The sequence below is a fragment of the Gracilinanus agilis genome, chromosome 6 (genome assembly GCF_016433145.1).
Source record: "Gracilinanus agilis isolate LMUSP501 chromosome 6, AgileGrace, whole genome shotgun sequence".
NCBI lineage: Eukaryota > Metazoa > Chordata > Mammalia > Didelphimorphia > Didelphidae > Gracilinanus > Gracilinanus agilis.
In genome coordinates, this window is record NC_058135.1 from 984,450 (window position 1) to 1,004,188 (window position 19,739).

The 19,739-nt window shown below is 48.3% G+C and overlaps 1 protein-coding gene across 1 annotated transcript in view; it reads left to right on the forward strand.

Moving 5' to 3' along the window:
• The first annotated feature begins 17,186 nt into the window (after nt 1-17,186).
• PGRMC2 (progesterone receptor membrane component 2) overlaps nt 17,187-19,739 on the forward strand; it is a 29,141-nt gene continuing 26,588 nt past the window's right edge. Inside the window, exon 1 of the mRNA XM_044682404.1 lies at nt 17,187-17,819. Within this exon, the coding sequence (XP_044538339.1) occupies nt 17,387-17,819 (433 nt within the window). The 5' untranslated portion in view covers nt 17,187-17,386. The remainder of the gene's footprint in view (nt 17,820-19,739) is intronic.

Consider the following 19,739-nt stretch of genomic DNA (forward strand, 5'->3'; position numbering starts at 1 on the left):
ACTAGTAAAACTGTTACTAAGTCTATACCCTAAAGAGATCAGATAAAGAGGAAAAGGACCTATGTACCCAAAAATATTTATAGTAGCTCTGTCTGTGGTGGACAAAAATTGGAAACTGAAGGGATGCCCATCAATTGGGAAATGTTTGAGCAGATTAAGGTATCTGAATATGATGGAATACTATTGTTCTGTAAGAAATGAAGGTGATAGTTTCAAAGAAACTGATAGGGTCAATAAATTATAGCACTTTTTCTTTTCTTTATCTCTTTTTGGGGCATGGTTAACATGAGAATGTGTTCTGCATGACTATACATATTTTTCTTCTCAGTGGGTGAGGGAAGTGGTAAAGGGAGGGAGAGGATTCAGAAATAAAAATAAGATAAAATTGAATAAAAAAACATTTAGCACATAAGAATAAGTGGATAGTTCTTTAATATGGTAAGTAGTATAGATCTGAAACCAAGAGCCAACATCATGTGCAGTGAAGATTAGGGGTAAAATAAATTCTATCTATTGTCACCACTTTTATTTATTTATTTATTTGTTTGTTTGTTTGTTTGTTTAAATCCTTACTTTCTGCCTTAGAACCAATACTGTGTATTGGGTCTAAGATAGAAGAGTGGAATGGGCTAGGTAATGGGGGTGACACAGCTAGGAAGTGTCTGAGATCACATTTGAACCCAGGACTTCCTGTCTCTAGGTCTGGCTCTCAATCCACTGAGGTACTCAGCTGCCCCCTCCACTTTTATTTTATATGGTTTCAGAAATGCTAACTATAATGATAAGAAAATAAAAAAGAAATTGAGGGAATAAGCACAAGCAAAATGATCACTTTTTGAATGTGATATAATTATCTTAAGAAACCTTAATGTTCCAACTAAAAAAATAAAAACTGAAATAATTTATAATCAGCAGAGTCAGAGGATATAAAATAAATTGACATAAATGATTAACCTTTCTGTCACCAACAAAATCCAGTAGGGAGAGAAAGAGAAATTCTGTTCAAATAACTATACAATGTACAAAATATTTAGGAAATAGGTAAATGAGGAAAAAATCTTTATAGAAAATTTTCTGATTGTAATTATTAAATCCTTGGGAAGCCATGTAATTTCTTAATTTTAAAATTATTTATTAATTGACTGCTCAAGGAACTCAAAACTAGCCAGTAGATTCCCTCCACAGACTGAACAGACACCAACTAGAGCAAGCAGGGCACATCTTGTATACCTCTTATGCCCCCATCATGAAGGACTGCCCTTCCCTGGACCTCCCAAGACATCTCCAATTGGTAAAATGGTAAGCCATTGAGGAGGTGGATTTAGAGAGCTCATTTCCTCCTTCCTTACTTCATCACAAGAGGCAGGCAGGTCTTAGGAGGACACCGACATACCTCCCTCCTCCTCACTGTGGCTGGGTCACTTCAGTAAAACATGGCAGCCGGAGCTTGCCGACCTCATCACCTAAGAGAGTTCTTATTACAGATAAATAAGGAGCCGGTCTCCACCCCTGCTTGTGACAAAAGCCAGCCCAATGAGAAGCCTCAAGGCCTGGCAGTTGATCTCCAAACCCAAGAAACGGCTTCACAAAAAAATCATTACAATTCAATATTAATTTTCCATGTGATAAAGGTCTCATGTCCAACATCTATAGAGAGATAATTCAAACATATAAGAACAAGAGCTGTTTCCTCATTTACAAATGGTCAAAGAAGATGAACAGGCAGTTCTCAAAGGAAGAAATACAAGCTATCAGCAACCAAAGGAAAAATACCATCCAAATTAGTGCTAAGAAGGGACCTACAAATCAAAGGAGCCCACACGTACCAGGCTGGTAAAGATAACAAAATGGAGAGGACTTGGAGGACTTTGGGTAGACGAGTGCGCTAATGGTAGAACTGTGACTTGGGCACCTATTCTAGAAAGCAATTCGGAATTTTGTCCAAAAGAGTCACTAAACCGTGCGTATTTTTTGACCCAAAGACAGCACTACTAGACCCACATCCTAAGGCAATCAAAGAAAGATAGAAGAGACCCATGTGGATAAAAACATTTAAAACAGCTATTTTTGTGGAAACAAAGAAGTAGAAGCGCAGGGGGTACTCGTCTATTGAGGACTGACTAACCAAATTAAGATAGATGATTATAACGAGCTACTACTGTGCCATGAGAAATAATGAAAGGAACATTTTGGGGGAAACCAAGAAACACTTGAATGAACTGATGTAGAGTGAAGTGAATAAAAACAAGAGAATAATTTATAAAAGTAATCATTTGGACCATAAAGAAAAACAACTTTAAAAAACTTAAGAATTTTGATCAGTGCACTGACCAATGATGATTCCATAAGACCAGCGAGGGAGGAAGCCTGGTACCTACCTCCTGACATCGGTCACCATTTCTTGTATCATTTTCTTCTTTGGCTCTACTTTGTAAAGGGAAATGCTCATTTTATTTTCTATTTGCTAAGTCTGGAAAATGTTTCTGAATAATAGAAGGATATGGAGAGGGTGATGTCTTGTGGCCTGCATATCGTAGGGATCTGCATGGGTCTGTCTCGATGAAGCTCACAAGGAGGTGCGGAGGGAGAAATCCAGAGTCTCTGCCACTCAGGGGAGGCTGATGCCAGGATGGGGAGGACACAGGAGACCGGAACTAGAGGCTGGTCACTCACTCTGCTCTCCCCAAGAGAGTGCCTAGCCAGAATTACGCCTGACTGGCCCCCTAAATATGGCTTGATGGAGGAAATCATGTTTAGTCCAAGCTGGACTCATGATCCCTATCCCTTAACAGGGAAGGAGTGTTCCATGATCTATGTCCAGGCTTGACTCCCTTCCCACCAAACATCAGCTCTACAAAGATCACACCTAGCAAATAGCTAAACAAAAACGTTTATCCACGCTGACATCCACCAGATTCAGAACAGATGGACGAATGAGAATATGCCAGAACATACACAGCGGGACTGAGCTCCGAGCTGGGGTGGAGGGAGCGCCCCCCAGAGATGATCCAAGCTCCCCCTCAAGGGGAAAGCGCCAAAGTCTCTCAGGAGGAAACAGGGCCTGGGGCAAGGGGCCAATGACACTGGGTGCTGGTTTCTTCCTGAAGAGAAGGGAAACCGTATTTCTTCTCTCTCAAAGTTGGAAGCTAAGAAATCAAGATGTCTCTTCTCTGGAGCTTTCCACATCGCCCCACACGCCGGGACAAAGGATGGAGGAATTTAGTCTCCACCAATAAGAGAAGACTTCTACAATTGAGTTTTGAGCCAAGAGTTACAATAAAATAAAATGGAGGAGCCGGCCTATGGGACCTCTGCGGCCCTCTCTGGCACTTGATTTGTGATGTATAAAATGAGAATAATAATGCCTATAAAACCTGTGACAATAATGAAAATAATACCCTACATCATTGTTCGGAAAAGCAAACGTCCATCTTACACCAACATGTAAAATGTGAGGCCCTTTCTAAAAGATCACATTTATATAGCATGTGAAGGGCTGCCAAATACTTTGATCCTCGCAGCAACTCTGGAAAGTAGCTGCTATTACTATCCCCATTTTACAGATGAGGAAACTGAGAGAAGTGCCTTAGCCAGGTTCCAAACGTAGGACTTCCCGATTCCCATTCAGTGAGCTGCCTCCTGGGCCATGAAGAGGAGCCAGAATGGCCTTTGTCCGTTATTGCTATTCCTCAGTGGCAGAGGAAGGCAGTAAGAAATCACTCTCCAGTCCTCAAATAACACGACAAATGGGAAACTTTTTCTGTTTTGTATTTTTGGCCCCTTGAGCCTGGCTGAAGTCACAGGAACACACACACACACACACACACACACACACACACACACACACACACAAACACACACANCACACACACACACACACACACACACACACACACACACACACACACACCACTCGCTTGCACACTCACAGGTGGGGGCAATGTTCCTGCAAGGCCTGTGCCTGGGAGCCCTCCTCCAGAAAAGATTCACAAAGCCTCAGCGTGGTGGCCACGAGGGAGCCTCTGAGATCCTCTCAGGCCAACCCCCCTCCCTGAACTCCGGCTCTGCTGCAGCCCAGGAAGTGGGCCCAGGCTCAGAGCAGGCACCGCCAGCCAGGGCCCTCCTCTCCAGGGACAACATTCTTCAGAAGACCAACAAACCAAAAACTGACTCCCCGCCAGACAGGGCTCACTGAAGCAGAGGAAGCACAGAAGAGGCCCAGGAAGGCCCCCTACCCCAATGGCCCTGCCTCCTGGAAATTCTTAGGGTATCAAATCCAAGTAGGGGAAAAGGAAGTGCTTATCCCACCAGCCAGTCCACACCACAGTGTAAATTCATTTTTTTTTTTTTTTTTTTTTTTTTTTTAAACCCTTACCTTCCGTCTTGGAGTCAATACTATGTATTGGCTTCAAGGCAGAAGAATGGCAAGGGTAGGCAATGGGGGTCAAGTGACTTGCCCAGGGTCACACAGCTGGGAAGTGTCTGAGGCCAGATTTGAACCTAGGACCTCCCGTCTCTAGGCCTGGTTCTCAATCCACTGAGCTACCCAGCTGCCCCCTGTAAATTCATTTTTAAGTCTTTTGTGAGCAGAAATAACAGCATTCAGGGAATCAAAGTTGTTATTTTGGAGGAGTGGAGGGAAATACCTACATGTGTAAAATGACTTAAAAAGCAAGCAGACCTTCAAAATGACAAGTCGATCAATTCAAAAAGAATTGGTGATCGCCTTTTACCAATGAAAAAATAGGTGTCTATTTATGCTATGTGTGTGTGTAGGAGTATATATATACATATATATATATATGTGTGTATGTGTGTGTATATATATGAAAATATATAATTTTTATGTATATGCATATTATTTCCTTGTCTAGGCAAAAATATTTATAGCAGTGCTTTTTGGGGGTGGCAAAAAATTGGAAATTGAGGGGACATCCATCAATTGGGGAATGGCTGAACAAATTGTGGGGCATGTTGGCAATGGAATACTATTGTGCTATAAGAAATGATAAGTAAGATGACTTCAGAAAAAAGCTGGAAAGATAATGCCAGAATTGATGCAGAGTGAAATCAGCAGAACCAGCAGAATAATATACATAGTAACGGCAATAGGGTAATGATGATTTATCTGTAAAAACTTGGCTATTCTCAGCAATGCAACGATCTGGGACACTCCTGAAAGGCTCATGACAGGGAATGCTCTCCCCCTGCAGAGAAAGAACTGGTGGCATAGGCTTTCACATCAATGTGTCTATGGTTTCATTTTGGGGTATTGGTTATGTATGAGTTTGCTCTTACAACTTTGACCAATAAGGAGATATGTTTTGTATGACAATAAAATAAAATTTTTAAAAACTGGCTTTTTCTAACTTATAGTATGGATGGAATAGGAAAATTGGTCATGGGTTTGAGGAGACTGAGGAACTCAGAGGTTAGAGAATTGGAACAAGCCTGAACATGAATCCTTAAGTCTTCTAGTAAAAGGGCGGGAGTTGGGGCATACAGGAAGACTGTGAATCAAGGTCTGAACTCTGAGAAAGGAAGGAGAAAGACTTGGGAGTCAGGAGATCATTGCCATTGGAATCTGGATCAGGTAAAAACGTTTAACTAACTGAATTTCAGAGCAGAAGAGATAGAGTCCCCACAGCAAAAGCAGAGGCTGAAAAAGATAAGAGAGACTAAGAAGGCTTCTTATTCTCCCTCTAAGGCCAGTAGGATGAAGGGAATGGAAGATGTCTAGAGATGCTGTGCATTGTTTTCTTCATCCTCTGTTTTCTAAGAGGACCAATGGCATCACGGGTGATGTCTTGACTTATACATGAATTGGATATAAATAAGGCAGACTCGCACAAAGTCATTGACCTTACTCTTTCTTCCCGAGTCATCAAAGTCCAGTGGCAAGACAAAAGTCAGGATAACTGGTGATGACTTGGGATACAATGGATTACCTTCACTTCTTTGATGTCTAATCCAGCTCTAAGTGCAGTGTCAGGTGGGAGAAGCCAGGTCTCAGAATACTCAACAGGATGGAAGACAAATCAGAACACTCACAAATTGGAATACTTGGAAATCTCCAAAGGAAATTCTAAACTCTTCCTATCACTAGCATCCCAACATATCTAACAACAGCAATCGCCTTTCATATTTATAGTTTGTTCATTGATTCACTTTGCTATTTCACACTAAAGTCACTTCCCAATAAATCATCCCTACCCATTGAGCCATCATCCATAACTAAAAACAACTGCTAAGCAAAACCAGTTCACACAGAGATGGTGTCTGATGTGGGATGTAGCAGTCATACCTGCTGTCTATCACCTCTTCCAACAAGAGGATGAAAAGTATCTTTCTTTCCTTCAGGACCATGATGAGTCCTTGTGTTTCAGCTTGGTTTTGATGCCTTTTCATATTGTTTCCTTTAGAGGGCTGTCCTTATCATGTCTGGGTTGTTTCCCTACTTCCTCTGCTCAGCATCGATCCAGATGAGTCTGCCTCTGCTTCTTGGACTTCTTCATGCCTGCCATTTCTCCTGGCACAATAAGATCCTTGTTTGTATCTCACACTTCTGGGATTAGTGCTTTTTCTCAGCAGGCGATATTCATGGCTCCAAGTGGCAGGTGCAGCATGTAAGAGAAACCTGAAAAGCCGCCATTGACTGAAATGAAATCAAGTCCGAGTCCAAGTCCAAAAACCGAGCAACCATTTTCAGTGGCTCCATTCTGGTCAACGTGCAGCCCTTGGCAAACCTGAAAAGCACTCCATCAATGGCAGGAACTGCATCGTGAAGCCCTGAAGAAGAGTTTCTCCATTGGATTCCTCCCTGTTGCCCCTTTCAGGAGAGGATGGCCTTCTCCCAGCAGCAGCTCAGGGAAGCTTCCCTCTATCCTCTCCTCCTGGTCCTCCCAGTTTGTGTTTAGAAGCAGATGCACAAGCAGCTGGCACCAGCTTTGTAGCTGTAGCCTCCGTGGATGAGGCAGAGAGGACCACTATTTGAAGAAGAACCAGTACGGAGAAGGGAAACCTAAGCAGGGGAGGCGGGCAGCTCTCTGACTCGGCCCTGCAGTTTGGAGAACGGGAACAGCCCTTACGATCCTCCACCAGCCAAGAAAGACCTACCTTGAACATCTGGTTGGCAAGAATCGATCATCAAAATCCCAAGCTCCTAGAGCTCCTCCCCCCGCCCCTGCCTCCATTCCTAGTGGGCCTGGCCCAGGCCTAGGGGTCCCAGAATCCTTCCCGAATACTGTCAATGCATTAAGTTATCGGTTCCACAATCGGGAGGGGGGGGGGGTGGCGTGGGCAGAAGCTTTCATCTGTATCGTTAAATAAAAGGGCAGCTCCGCTGGCTGGCTTGGCCATTCATCTCCCTTCATTCACTCACTAAATCTTTATTGGACATCCCTGCAAGCCTTGGCACCACGGAGGGGACACGACAGTGGCCACTTCCTACCCGGTGATCTCAGATAAGTGCCCGGGGCCTCAGTTTCCCTCTCTGCAGCATGAGGAGGAAGTTAGAACATGCAGTCCCTAAGGTCCCTCCAGGCCCGATGGGGCCAGCCCCCAACGCGTTGTGCCAGTCAAGCTCTTCCAGTGGCATTCCCTGGCAGGAGAAAGCAATTTCTGCTGAGGTTTCAATGAGCCGCTTCCCGCCCAGGCAAGCCCAGGAGCAGCTCGACGCCTGCCTTGTGCCCGACCCTGTGCCAAAGCCCCGGGACACACTGAAAGACCAGCTCCCGGGCCAGAGAGGAGAGAGCAGCCCACCAGCTCCCGCTGACCAGCCCCGAGGGGAGAGCTCCAGCCTTCCGGGCATCCAGTAGAGGGCGGGGCTTCGGCGGCCCAGGGAGGAAGCCCGGGAAGCCGGGTGCCTCCCGCCCGGGACGGAGAGGCCTAGGCAAGGAGGCCAGTGACCCGGGCGGAGGAAGACGAGGGAGGAGAGAGACACGCACTCACGCGCGGCCCTTTGTGAAGCTATCTGAAATGGTTTTCGTTCACCGAGGAAGACGGGGAAATCTCATTGAAAAGAGCCCTGGAGTGGGACCAGAAAGCGGGCCGGCATCCCCCGCCCCACCCCACCCCACCACCCCCCCCAGCCTCCCCGGACGGCTGCCGGGGGACGGAGCGCTCTGCCCTGCCCGGAAGGGGATGGGGGAGGGAGGAGGGAGAAGCCGAGCCCCCCGCGGCCTGGCGCGGGCGAAGGGCCTCCCTTTCAGAGCCTGGGTTCGGGCCAGACGCCGGGATTGCTTGACTTTTCCCCATAAATACGGAATAGTTATGTGCAGATGGACACCCAGGCTGAGAAGCAGAACCGGGGGAGCCGGCTTCGAATCGGCCTTCTGCCACTCATTCAGCATGTGACATGAGACGATCTTGTCCTGCCAGCTTACCCAGGCCCCAGTGCGCCAAAGAAGGCCGGAGCCACGAAGAGTTAGAGCTCAAAGCCCTGCCCAGGGGCCTGGGCAGCAAGAACCCGCAGGGCCCACCCCGCCCCACGGGTGGTTCCATTTATCCTCATTATCCTCTCCCGTTCTAAGGCAATTAAGGCACATTCTGCTTTGCTGCTTAAATTACAAAATTTGCAACTCTCGGGAATCAAGTAGCAATGAGCCCCCACCTAGACTCTGTGCGTTATTAACTCTTATTTATTAAAGAAACTAGAGAAATCCGTTTTCACATAAGCATTTACTCATACTTAAATCTGGGGTCCTTCATCTTTTTTTTTTAACCCTTTACCTTCCATCTTAGAATCAATACCTTGTACTGGTCCCAAGGCAGAAGAAAAGTAAGAGCTAAGCAATGGGGGTTAAGGGACTTGCCCAGGGCCACACAGTCAGGAAGAGTCTGAGGTCAGCTTTGAACTCAGAACTCCCACCTCTGGGCCTGACTCTCCATCCCCTGAGCCACCCAGCTGCCCCCTCCTTAGTCATTTTTGCAAGGTCAAAAGCCCTCTGTGGAACCTATAGACTCCTCAAAATAATGGTTGATTTTTTTCTTCATGCTCATTTTCAGCTAGAATTTAGTAAGAATAAAGATTTAATTCTTTTTCCCAAGCAAGTTCATAGACTCCCTGAAATCTTAACCCCAGATTAAGAAACTCCGCTCCAAAGAGATCAAATCACAGAACTGTCTACACTTAGACATCCAGTGGACTTCTGGTGAAGACGGCAACAGTCAGGGCCCTAGAGGAGCCTGGCTCTTCAACTGAACGCTGGAGCAAAGATCTAAAAGGGCACCCTAGATGAGATGAAGGGAAAACACCGACACGTCACCATTCAGTCCAGAAACATACAAGATGGCCAGATGGCTTTGGGTGGTCAACCCCAAGGCAGAAGCCAGAAAGCGCTCTGATAAATGGGGCCTGAAGCCAGCGAGGTCCTGGCCCTGGCCTAGCAAAGGTGTGGGGAGCAGAGCCAGCTCCCAGTAGGTAAATGCACAGGGAAACCCAGAAGGCAGGGCAAATAGGCCTCATGGCTCCCCAAGAAGGTTGGGGGGGGGAGTCAAAGCTAAATCAGAGACACCTGCCGGCTTTGTGGCAACCTGCCTGGAGAACCTGAAGTCAGCCAGAGACAGCGATAGCTCAGGGTGGCAGACCAGGGCTGAGTTCAAGGTGGGAGGTGGGAGCCAGGAGGCATAAGACCAGCTTGATCTTCCATCAAGTTGGGGCCTGTTAGGGCCACCCAGAGAGGCTGGAGCCAGCTCCTGGAGAGGGATTATGCAAGAAGAGGAGCCAAGCCCAGCATGGGCACAGAGCCATCAGGAGGCAGAGACAAATCTGGGGGCTGTGGCAGAGGTCATGAAATGCTAACAGTTACTTTCATCCGGAACTGTAATGGCAGCAGCATCCAGAACAAAGAGGGAACTGGACCAAAGATAGCCTGCCAGCACCATCAGAGGGAGCAGGCCCTGAGCAAAAAGTCCCCATCTAAGACCAGAGGCTGGAGACAGGCATAAAGCAAAGAAGACACCTACTGCTACTGAGAAATGCTCTAGATGAAGAAAGACCAAAAGGGAAACCCAAAAGAAGAGAAGAAGCCCCTCAAAAGAATTAGTAGGGCCTCAGGGAATCGGGGAATTGGCCATAAGAGCTCCAAGGATGGATGGAGGAAATGAAACGAGAAATAAGAATGAATTGAAACTACTGAGGAAAGAGTAGAACAAGGACCAAACAGCTTAGAACAGAGAAACAGGACTGGTCAAATTGAAGTCCCTGATTCCATGAGAAAAGAAGAAATATGAGAGCAAAGCCAAAAGAGTGAAAAATTACAAGAAGGTGTCAGGTCTCTACTATCAGAAACAACTGGTTTGGGAAAAGATTGAGGAAGGGGAATTCAAGAATCATCAGACATCCTGGAAACCATAAGAGATAAACCAGAAGAGCAGGTTTCAAGAACTCATAACAGATCTATTAACATCAAAGCACAAAGTGAAAATAGAAAAGATCAACTGGTCGGTCATCTCTTGAGAGAAACCTCAAACTGAAAATATCCAGGAATATCAAAGTCAAAATGCTAAGCTTTCAGGTCAAAAGAGAAATACTAGGGGGGCAGCTAGGTAGCTCAGTGCATGGAGAGCCAGGCCCAGAGATACGAGTTCTGGGTTCAAACTGGGCCTCAGATAACTCTCTAGCTGGGTGACCCTGGGCAAGTCACCTAACCCCCATGGCCTACTCCTTCCCACTCTTCAGTCTTGGAACCAATACACAGTATCGACTCCAAGGTGGAAGGTAAGGGTTTTTTGTTTTTTGTTTTTTAAAGAGAGGGAGAAATGCCACAACCAGTCAGAACAAGAGTTCAGATAAAGAAATGACAATAATAAATAAATCTGCAAAGACTCTGAGGGAGACTCCTCCATATTGTCTAGTACTGCACAAACATATGTCTAGGAGAAGGTAAAAACCAGCAGAGGGCTTGAACCAGAGAAGCCAGTGTTGGCTCAGGAAAACTGAGAAGCAATGGAGGCCAGAGGAGGGGTCCTTGGGTGCACCTACCACCCAGGAGGAAGCCAGCAGAGACCAAGAGGTGGGCAAGACACCCACAGATTAACCAGAGGAGGAATCCCATGGCTGGAGGCAGATCCCAGGCCTGAGCGGTCAGAGCAGAGCAGGGGTGGCTCCGCTGTCCCCAGGTGTCTGCACAGGGAGCATGGCAAGCTGGGCCCAAGATCGAGACATCCCAGAGGCTGGGCGCCAGGGCCATAAGGGAGGCACAGGAGGACAATGAGATCTGAAGGCTGCCACGGAAGACCTGCCAGGACTCTGCCAGGGAATAGAACCAACTGTGAGAATCACTCTAAGAGAGAAAGAAAGATACCGGCAGCCAGAGCTAGACAAGTATCCAGGAGAGAGGGTTGTCCATCCAGATCTCCAGCAGCAGCGTCCACCACCAGAAGGAAGGAAAGAAAGGCATTTATTGTGTCTACTCTGTGCCAGGCACTTAAAAAATATGGGCCCTATCCGATCCTTGCTAGTGTTACCCCCATTTGACAGTTGAAGAAACTGAGGCAGACTGAGGTTAAGTGACTTATCCTGGAAATGTCTGAGGTTACATATAATCTCAGGCCTTCAAGATTCCAAGGTCCCACATGCCATCCATCATGCCACCTCCCTGCCTCTGCTAACTCTTCCAAAGTGCTAAAGGGAAATGGCTAGACTACAGCAACCTAATGAAAAAGTGAAGCTCAAAAACAGGAGCAAACAGAAGATGACTGGGGGGAGGGCGGGGTATGGGAAAAAGGAGTCTCAAGTCAAAAATCCAGAAGAAAGTAACTCCAAAACAACTACAAATAGATTGGGTGGGGGGCAGGGAGAAGAGGTTTAATCCTAAGGACTATAAGAGTGGCTGGAAGAAATGAAACGAGTTACAAAATTAACTAGAACAAATTGAAAGTTAGGGAAGAAAACTTGAAAAGAGAATAAATATCTTAGAATACAAAATAGAAAACCATTGGGAGCAATGGGCTCCCTGAAACATAGAATGGAACCAATGCAATTCAATGACTCTAGGAGACAAGAGAAATTTTAGAACAAAATCAAAAAACTAAAAATAAGAAGAGGAAATATAAGGCATCCACTATCAAAAACAACAGTTCTGGAAGGAGAATTGAGGAGAAATAATTTTAGAAATCAAGCTCCCTGAAAAACATGACTAAACAAAAAAACAAGGCACTCTATTTCAAGAAATCATACAAGAAACTGTCCGTTACTTTTAGAAGTAAGGGGAAAGGGAAAATAAAAAGAATCCCCTCCAAATCTTGAATCATGATATTGCAAAAGGCAAAAAATGCAGTCTTTCAACCAAAAATAACTAGGCCTGCAAAACTACCTATAATTATGCAAGGGGGGAAATGTATTTTTAATAAAAGGGTTTCAGGCATTCTTAAGGAAAAGACCAGAGTAGAGTAGAAACTTTGAAATGAAAACAGCGGAGGCAAGGGAAATCTAGAAAGGTAAATGTGAGTCCAGAGGGGACTCCTATACTGATAAAGTCCTGGAAAGAGAAAACAAGTGCCCTTTTAGACTCTTTTAAGGATAAGAAAGAGAAGTAAAGGGGATGGTCTGGGTGGGGATTTGCTACATTTGCTTGAGAAAGAAAGATAAGAAAGAAAAACCAAAGCTGAGGGAAAGGAAGAAATACATGAGAGAAGAAATGAAGAAAAAGTGGAGGAAGAAAGTTAAAACCACATAAACCAGCTATGTTAGAAGAAGAGTAACCTGGCTTTCAAGGCTGGAGGCCTGCCACTGCTGCTTATTAAGCCTGATCCCTAGGCTAGGAGAGAGAGCTCAGCTGTTTAGGAGGGAGGAGCTGGCATGAAAACTTCAAGAGAAGAGAGATACGGGGCTCAAAATATTTCCATAACAGAAAAAGATGACTATGACTTGCATTAGACACATTTTTTAAAATATTTGGAACTTTTATTACCTTCTTTATTTGTTCTTTATTTTTACATAAATTCATTATCCTTTCCTCCCTCTTGTGAACTCCAGCTGAACAATAAGAAAAAGAAAACCCCATAATAAATCTGCAGGGTCCAATGAAACAAATTCCCACTTGGGCTACGTCCCCAAAAAGGATGTCTCATTCTGCATACTAAGCAATCACCTTTAGTCTTTCAAAGATGATTTTATTTCTATCGTCGTATACATTGTCCTCCTAGTTCTACTCACTTCAGTCCGCATCACATCATAAAGGTCTTCCGTTTCCTCTCGAATTGTTCATTTCATTACTTTTTATGGTGAGGTATCAACCAGATGTTCAGGGAGGACTTGCCCCTCTGGTGGGCAGGCTTTTCAGGGCCGCCACCCTTGGGTGCCCAAGCTCTGACCCACAGTGGCTCCAAGAAGCTATAGCATGCCCAATGACCAGACCCTGGTGAGCCATCTCACAGGGAGGGCCAGCCCAGAGGGAGGATAATTAAGAGGCCCAAAGAGGGAGTGAGGGGGTGTCTGCCCCGGCCTTGTGAAGACCTCCACTGGCAGAAGGGACGGAGAACTAGCCATGAAGAAACAGGCACTTTGGAGTGCTAAGAGCATGGTTAGGCATGGAGGAAGTCATCCACTGCATCCTGGGACATCAGTAGTCATCTTGACCCTTGCCTTGCCACTGTACTTCAATGAGTCTGGAAGAGGGAGTGAGGCCCATGACTCTGGGCAATTCTGCTTCACTTAAATCCAATTTATGCTCGAGTCAAGACATCCGCAACAATGCCATTTTGGTCTTTGAGAAGGAAGGTCAACGCCACTTTTTACAGTATAATATTACATTGATGGGCCACCGGGCCCGGAGTCAGGAAGATTCATCTTTGTGAATTCAAGTCTGGCTTCAGACCCTTACTAGTTCCGTAGCCCTGGATAAGTCATTTAATCTGTGTTTGCCTCAGTTTGCTAATCTGTAAAATGAACTGGAGAAATGGGAAACCTTCCCAGGATCTCTGCCAAGAAAAATCCCAAATGAGGCAAAGGGTTCAATATGACTGAAATGACTCAACAAAATATTATGTTAATATACTATCACTTATTTAGCTATTCCCCAATACCCCTCTTAGCTTCCATGCTTTGACCACTCTGAAGTGGTAAATGTTTGTGTGCACTTGAGAGATTTTCTTCTACATTACTTTTTTTTTTAACTTACTTTCAATCTTAGAATCAGTATTGTATATTGGTTCCAAGACAGAAGAATGGTAAAGACTGGGCAATGGGGTTTAAGTGACTTACCTAGGGTCACACAGCTAGTATTTGAGGCCAGATTTGAGCCCAGGACCTCCCTCTCTAGGCCTGGCTCTCCAACCACTGAGCTACCTAAATGTGTATTGCTTCTATAAGAAACACTCCAGCTTGGAGTGTGACTTTTGGAGAGAAGGGATGGCAAACATGTAGAAGAAAGCACTCAACAGGTCTCTCCCCCTCTCCTTCCTTCTCTCTCCCTCTTTCTCCTATCTCTCTGTCTCTCTTTCCCTCTCTTACCTCTCTCTCTCTCTCTCTCTGTCTCTGGTGAGCTGAGATATCTCCCTCCCATTGGGAGAGCTCATTTACTCTGCTTTTTCTCATATATTCTCGTTTGTCTGCCTTCTCCAGTTTCTGGGCACTATTCACTTGGACAAATGGGTTTCCTCACAATTCATTGTCTGAGATAGTCTTTTTGGTAATCAGCCTTTGGTCAGTTGAAGAGAAGCCTGTGGGTATAAGCTTGCCTTCCCCTTCCCCTCCTTGAAGGGATGATGCTTAAGGAAACTAGAAAGGTGTTGCCTTTAAGGCTGAAAAAAACACTGTCTTTTAGGAGGATGCTTTCTTGGCCTCTAGCCCCTCGACCACTGAGATTTAGGGGGGCAGCCAGAACATTCTTATCAGAAGAGAATGGAGAGGCCAGCCTCATGGCCCCTTCTCCTCCTCCCCTCCAGAAATCCGTGTCCCTGGGAGAGAGCCGGGCAAGATTCCCAATGATCAACGCCTCTCCACAAGCTAACAACCCATTTGGGTATCCACATCTTACGAGAGCAACCCGCTTCTGGAACAAACATGGAAGAAGGGGAAGTCAGAGCAGAAATTCATAACCTCACTCAAATCCCAAGCAGATAAAGGAATCTATTAAAGTCAACAGGAATCACTGAGGATGGGCAAGGGCCATGGGAGCAGAGAGGAACAGTCTCCAGCAAACCAGCCGTCAGCTTTGGAAGGCCAGGCACAGAGAGCCAACTAAAAACACAAAGTCCTGGAATCAGAGAAAGGGCTCTGAATGTGCCAAAGGGAGGAGGAACAGAGGAGCAGGGAGAGACTCCTTCCATTTCAGACTCGTATTGCAGGCCCTGCAGGGCTGACCTCTCCTGTAGTTGGGGCAAAGCTCCCCACCCCACCAGCGACATTAATTTCTTCATAGCAAAGTGTAAGTGAAATGGGTGGCCTCTCCCACCTGCAGCAGAGAATACTCCAAAGGCATATTAGCCAAATCAGTGGTGAATGTGAAGGGAAAGGATTGGAGCAGGCAGGATGTCACAGAGTAGGAAACTGAGTTCACATTCCTATTCTGCTTACTTTCTGAGTGATTTTGGACGAGTCACGTCACCTCCATAGGCCAGAAATTCTTGAGAAGGAACTCTGAGAGACAGACACAAAGATGGAGTCAGGAGAGCAAAGAAAGGGAGAAAGAGAAAAAGAGAAAGGGAGAGAGAGATGGGAGGTGGGGGGAAGAAAGAGTAGGCCACCTTGGAACTGGGGTGGGGTAGGGGGAGAAATGACCCCTTGAGCCCGTGGCTAGATGGCAAGTACCTGAGGTAATTCAGGACAGGCCACTTTTAAACACTTTTTAAACATCTAAGGTACATCTGTCTCCCATCTCCTAGCCTGTGTGGGAGCAGAGGCAGAAACCACAGGAAGATGGCCTCCCCTGAGCCTCCCTTAAGGGAGATTTTGGACAAGCCATGCTATGAAGGAGAAACTTTTTACCACAGCAAACATTCCAAAGACAAACTTGGCATAGGTATGAATCGACTAGTCCAAAGGAGGAGATGAGGGAGTGGCATGAGCATGGGCACAAAGGAGTCAGCTCAAACCTTAGAATCTGTACAGTGAATCTGTTCCAAAGCAGAACAGTAGGGAGCAGGCAATGGGAATTAAATGACTTGCCCAGGGTCACACAGTCTGAGACCAAATCTGAACCCAGCACCTCCTAACTCCAGGCCCAGCTCTATACACCTTGCAGCCTAGCTGCCCCAAAAAGGAGATTTCCTGTTTCTATGGTCAGTCGTTTGTCAGCAAACCCTGGACTCAGCAGGCACATCCTTTATTTCCACCCTTTTGTAGATAGTTTTTCCAATTTATATGTAATCCAGAATGGAGGGAAGCAGAGTAGGGGGTGGGCAGGCCTGTCCCCACTTTCTGGAAGAGTAGCGTCAAGGTGGGTGGGTCCCCAGGGCTATCTGGGCAGAGGACTTGCATGGGGGGAGAGGGGTAATGTGCAGCACAGAGGATGCAACCCAGCAGCAGCAGGTGCCAGTCCACATGCATTTATTAGGCACCTATGGTGTGCCAGGCTGCCGGGTTGGCTGTGAGGTGCTTATATTCTATCAGGATACACATGGGGCTGGGTGGGGAGTTCAGGATTTGCGGCTGCACTCTGAGTGATCCCAGAACTTCCCATGCCCTGGAAAGGTCTTGGGTGCCCAGAAGAGGTCCAGGATGACAGCCTCACAATTAGTCCAGAAGGAGGAGGGTTTCGAGGTCCGACCCTACAGATCAGGCCGGATCAACAAATTAATCTAATTATGCACATGCAACACGTGCATACTAGCACCCTTTGGAGTCTGAGGTCTTGGGGGGGGGGCCAATCTGCCTCAGTTTCCCCGCCTGTAAAATGAGGAAGGGGCTGAACTTGATGGTCCGCGACAAGCAGTTGCTCCTTTCCACTGCGCTTTAAGATTGATAAAACGCTTCCCAACCGCCTCACCGGAGCCGAGCCGGAAAAGTCTAGCACCCGCCGGAGGCTCCAACTCGCGCATGTGTCTAACTGGCCAGCCGGCTAAGCCAGGGGAACGTGCGCGTGCGCAATCCACGAAGAATCCGCGAGAAGGGAGAGGTGGGACGGGGGTGGGGGGGGAGGAGAGACGCGTGGCGCGATGCACCTCGCGCTCGCGCCCCACCCCCTCCCCGCGACCAGCGGTTGAGGCCCCACCTCCCCACCTTCCCGCCCCAAGGAGAAAGGAAGGAGAGGAGGGAGTATGGGGCGATGTGGGTGGGGCGGCGTGGCATGCGCGAGCGTCGCGGAGGGCGGGGAAGGCGCGAGAGGGGCGGGCCAGATCGCGCCAACGTCTCCGCCCCGCCCCCTTCGGTCCGGCCGCGTCCCCGCCCCTGCGCGTCGCCATTTGTCGAGGGTCACCCAAGGGGCGGAGCGGGCGGGCGGTTATGGCGGTATGTGATGGGGACTTGAAGCTCAGAAGCGTAATCGAAGGCGGCTGCGGAGAACCGGGTGGAGAAGACGAAAGCCCGACGAAGGACGACAGCGGCGGCGGCGGCTGGGCGCTGTGGCCCGTGGGTGGCGGCGGCGAGGGCGGCGGCAGCGGCGAGATGCTGCTGAACGTGCTGATCGTGCTGCTCCTGCTGCTCGGGGTCTACCGGCTGTGGGTGAGCTGGAGCCGGCGTGGGCCGAGCGAGGTCGCAGGAGACAGCGCAGACAGCCCGGCCACCTCTTTTGCCTCCGACCTGCCGCCCATGAAGAGGCGCGACTTCAACCTAGAGCAGCTGCGCCAGTACGACGGCGCGCGCACGCCGCGCATCCTCCTCGCCGTCAACAGCAAAGTGTTCGACGTGACCAAAGGCAGGAAGTTCTACGGGCCAGGTGAGGGGGGGTCCGCCAGGGGGAGGTGGGAGAAGCGCGCTGCTGGGGGGAGCGGGCCCACCCCACCCCACCCCCCACCCAGGAGCCGGCCCCGGGGCCTGCACAAAGCCTGCGCCTCCCTTTGTCCTCCCGGCTCGGGAGCGCCCGGACTTGAGACTGGGCTCCTCCCTCCCCCGGTTCTCTTCTAGTAGGACCACCAATACCCCACTCTCCCGCCCCTCGACTGCATTCAGGGACAGGATCTACCTCCCATCTTCCCCCCCACCCCACCCCCGGCCGTTTTTAGCCCCGGATCCTGCCGGCGGGAGGGGCGGGGCTAGCATACGCGCACGCGCGGGGGTGGGGGCTCCGAGGGTTTTCCTCTCGAGGACGCTGGGTTGGGGGGGGGGGTGAACCCTGCTTGGGCCGGGCTGACCTTTGGCTGGGGAGAGGGACCGAACCGGAGTCTCCAGCAAGCCCTCGGCCTCCGCCGCGGTTCCCCGAGCAAGGGTACCCCTTTCCCGGCCAGCACAGCTGCCCGAAACCGCAGCTCAAGGGCCTAGAGACCCCAGGAAGCGCCGCGCTCTGGGCGCGGGAGCGGGGCCTGGTTCCTGGAAAGTTATGCTGACCCTGAGCCGGTGAGGGAGGGGGGTGCAGGGAGCTCCCCAGGCCTGCCCCAGGAGGGAGGTCTCTCAGGCTGACCCGGGCGGCCCCCAGTTCTGTTCCGAGGCTTAGAGCACTCGTTGGGACCCAGACGGAGATGGATACCGGCTGCTCCCCTGCTCGGGGCCGCGTTTGGAGTCAAACCGGGAAAACCTACTTAACGGAGTCCCCGGCTGTGCTGGAGCCTAGGGAGCCGAATAGCCCAGACTCTGCAAAATGAGCCGTTCGTTTCCTTCCTCTCCAAATCGGTATTGACTTACGGGATAGGGACTAGAGAGGAGGGGCTTCCACGGAACCGAAAGGGGCCCATAAACTTCTTGTTTACAATTTCTACCCAGCACATTCCACGGGAGTAAGCGAGGCGGCCCTGAGAGGGGCTTGGATTTCTTTTTAAGAGTGCTCCCAGCCCCACGCAAAGATGAGTCCAATTGTAGAGAGCATCCGGATTTTTCTTGTTTTAATTTCCAACTTGAGCACCGAGCTTGCCGAGCCACGGTTAGTGCCAAGTTTATCAGAATCTGGAGGCGGGCCGACCTTTGAGCAGAAAAATCCACAAGTCACTTCTTGGATGGCTCTTACAGTTGTTTTAAAATAGCTCCCGGAGAGTGGACCACGGACATTTTGTTGGGCATGTTCTGTGATGGGAGAACCCATGTGTATGCGCACATTAAAGGGCACCTTGCCCCCGGAGGCCTGGAGCTTTCTTTTAACCATCTCTTGAACCACAGGCTGCACCCCACCAGAGTCCAGAAGAGACTTTCCTGCCCCCTCCTGTCTTAGCCCTGCTTTTCAGTTAATTCAGCCAGAGATATTTATAGACCAATGTGAGACACGCTGCCCACGGCATTTCATGGGCCTGGAGTTTCCTCGATTTTTTGTTTAGCATATAGGGTAAGAAGGTCTTTTAGAAAAGCTTTGCAGGAGAAAGGGGAGGACCAAATGACCAAATCTTCTGGCAGGGTCTTTAGAGGACCTATGATTTCAGTAGTGTAGAAAGGCATACTTCCAGTCTGCCTCTGCCAATTGCTCTTGATCTACAACTGAAGAGTTGCCTGGAACCCTTCAAAGTTCAGTGACTTGTCCATGATCACACAGTCAGTATGCCACAGAGTAGGGACTTGCATCCCTGGGTGGGGTCTTGCTGACCGAATCCAGTGCTCTGCTAACTGCCTTTACTGCTTCCTGTTACTGGGGAATATACAGTATATTTAGGGCTTTAAGTCATTTCAGTTAAACAATTTGGTGCCATTATTAATTTTTAAAGGTTACAGAAATTAA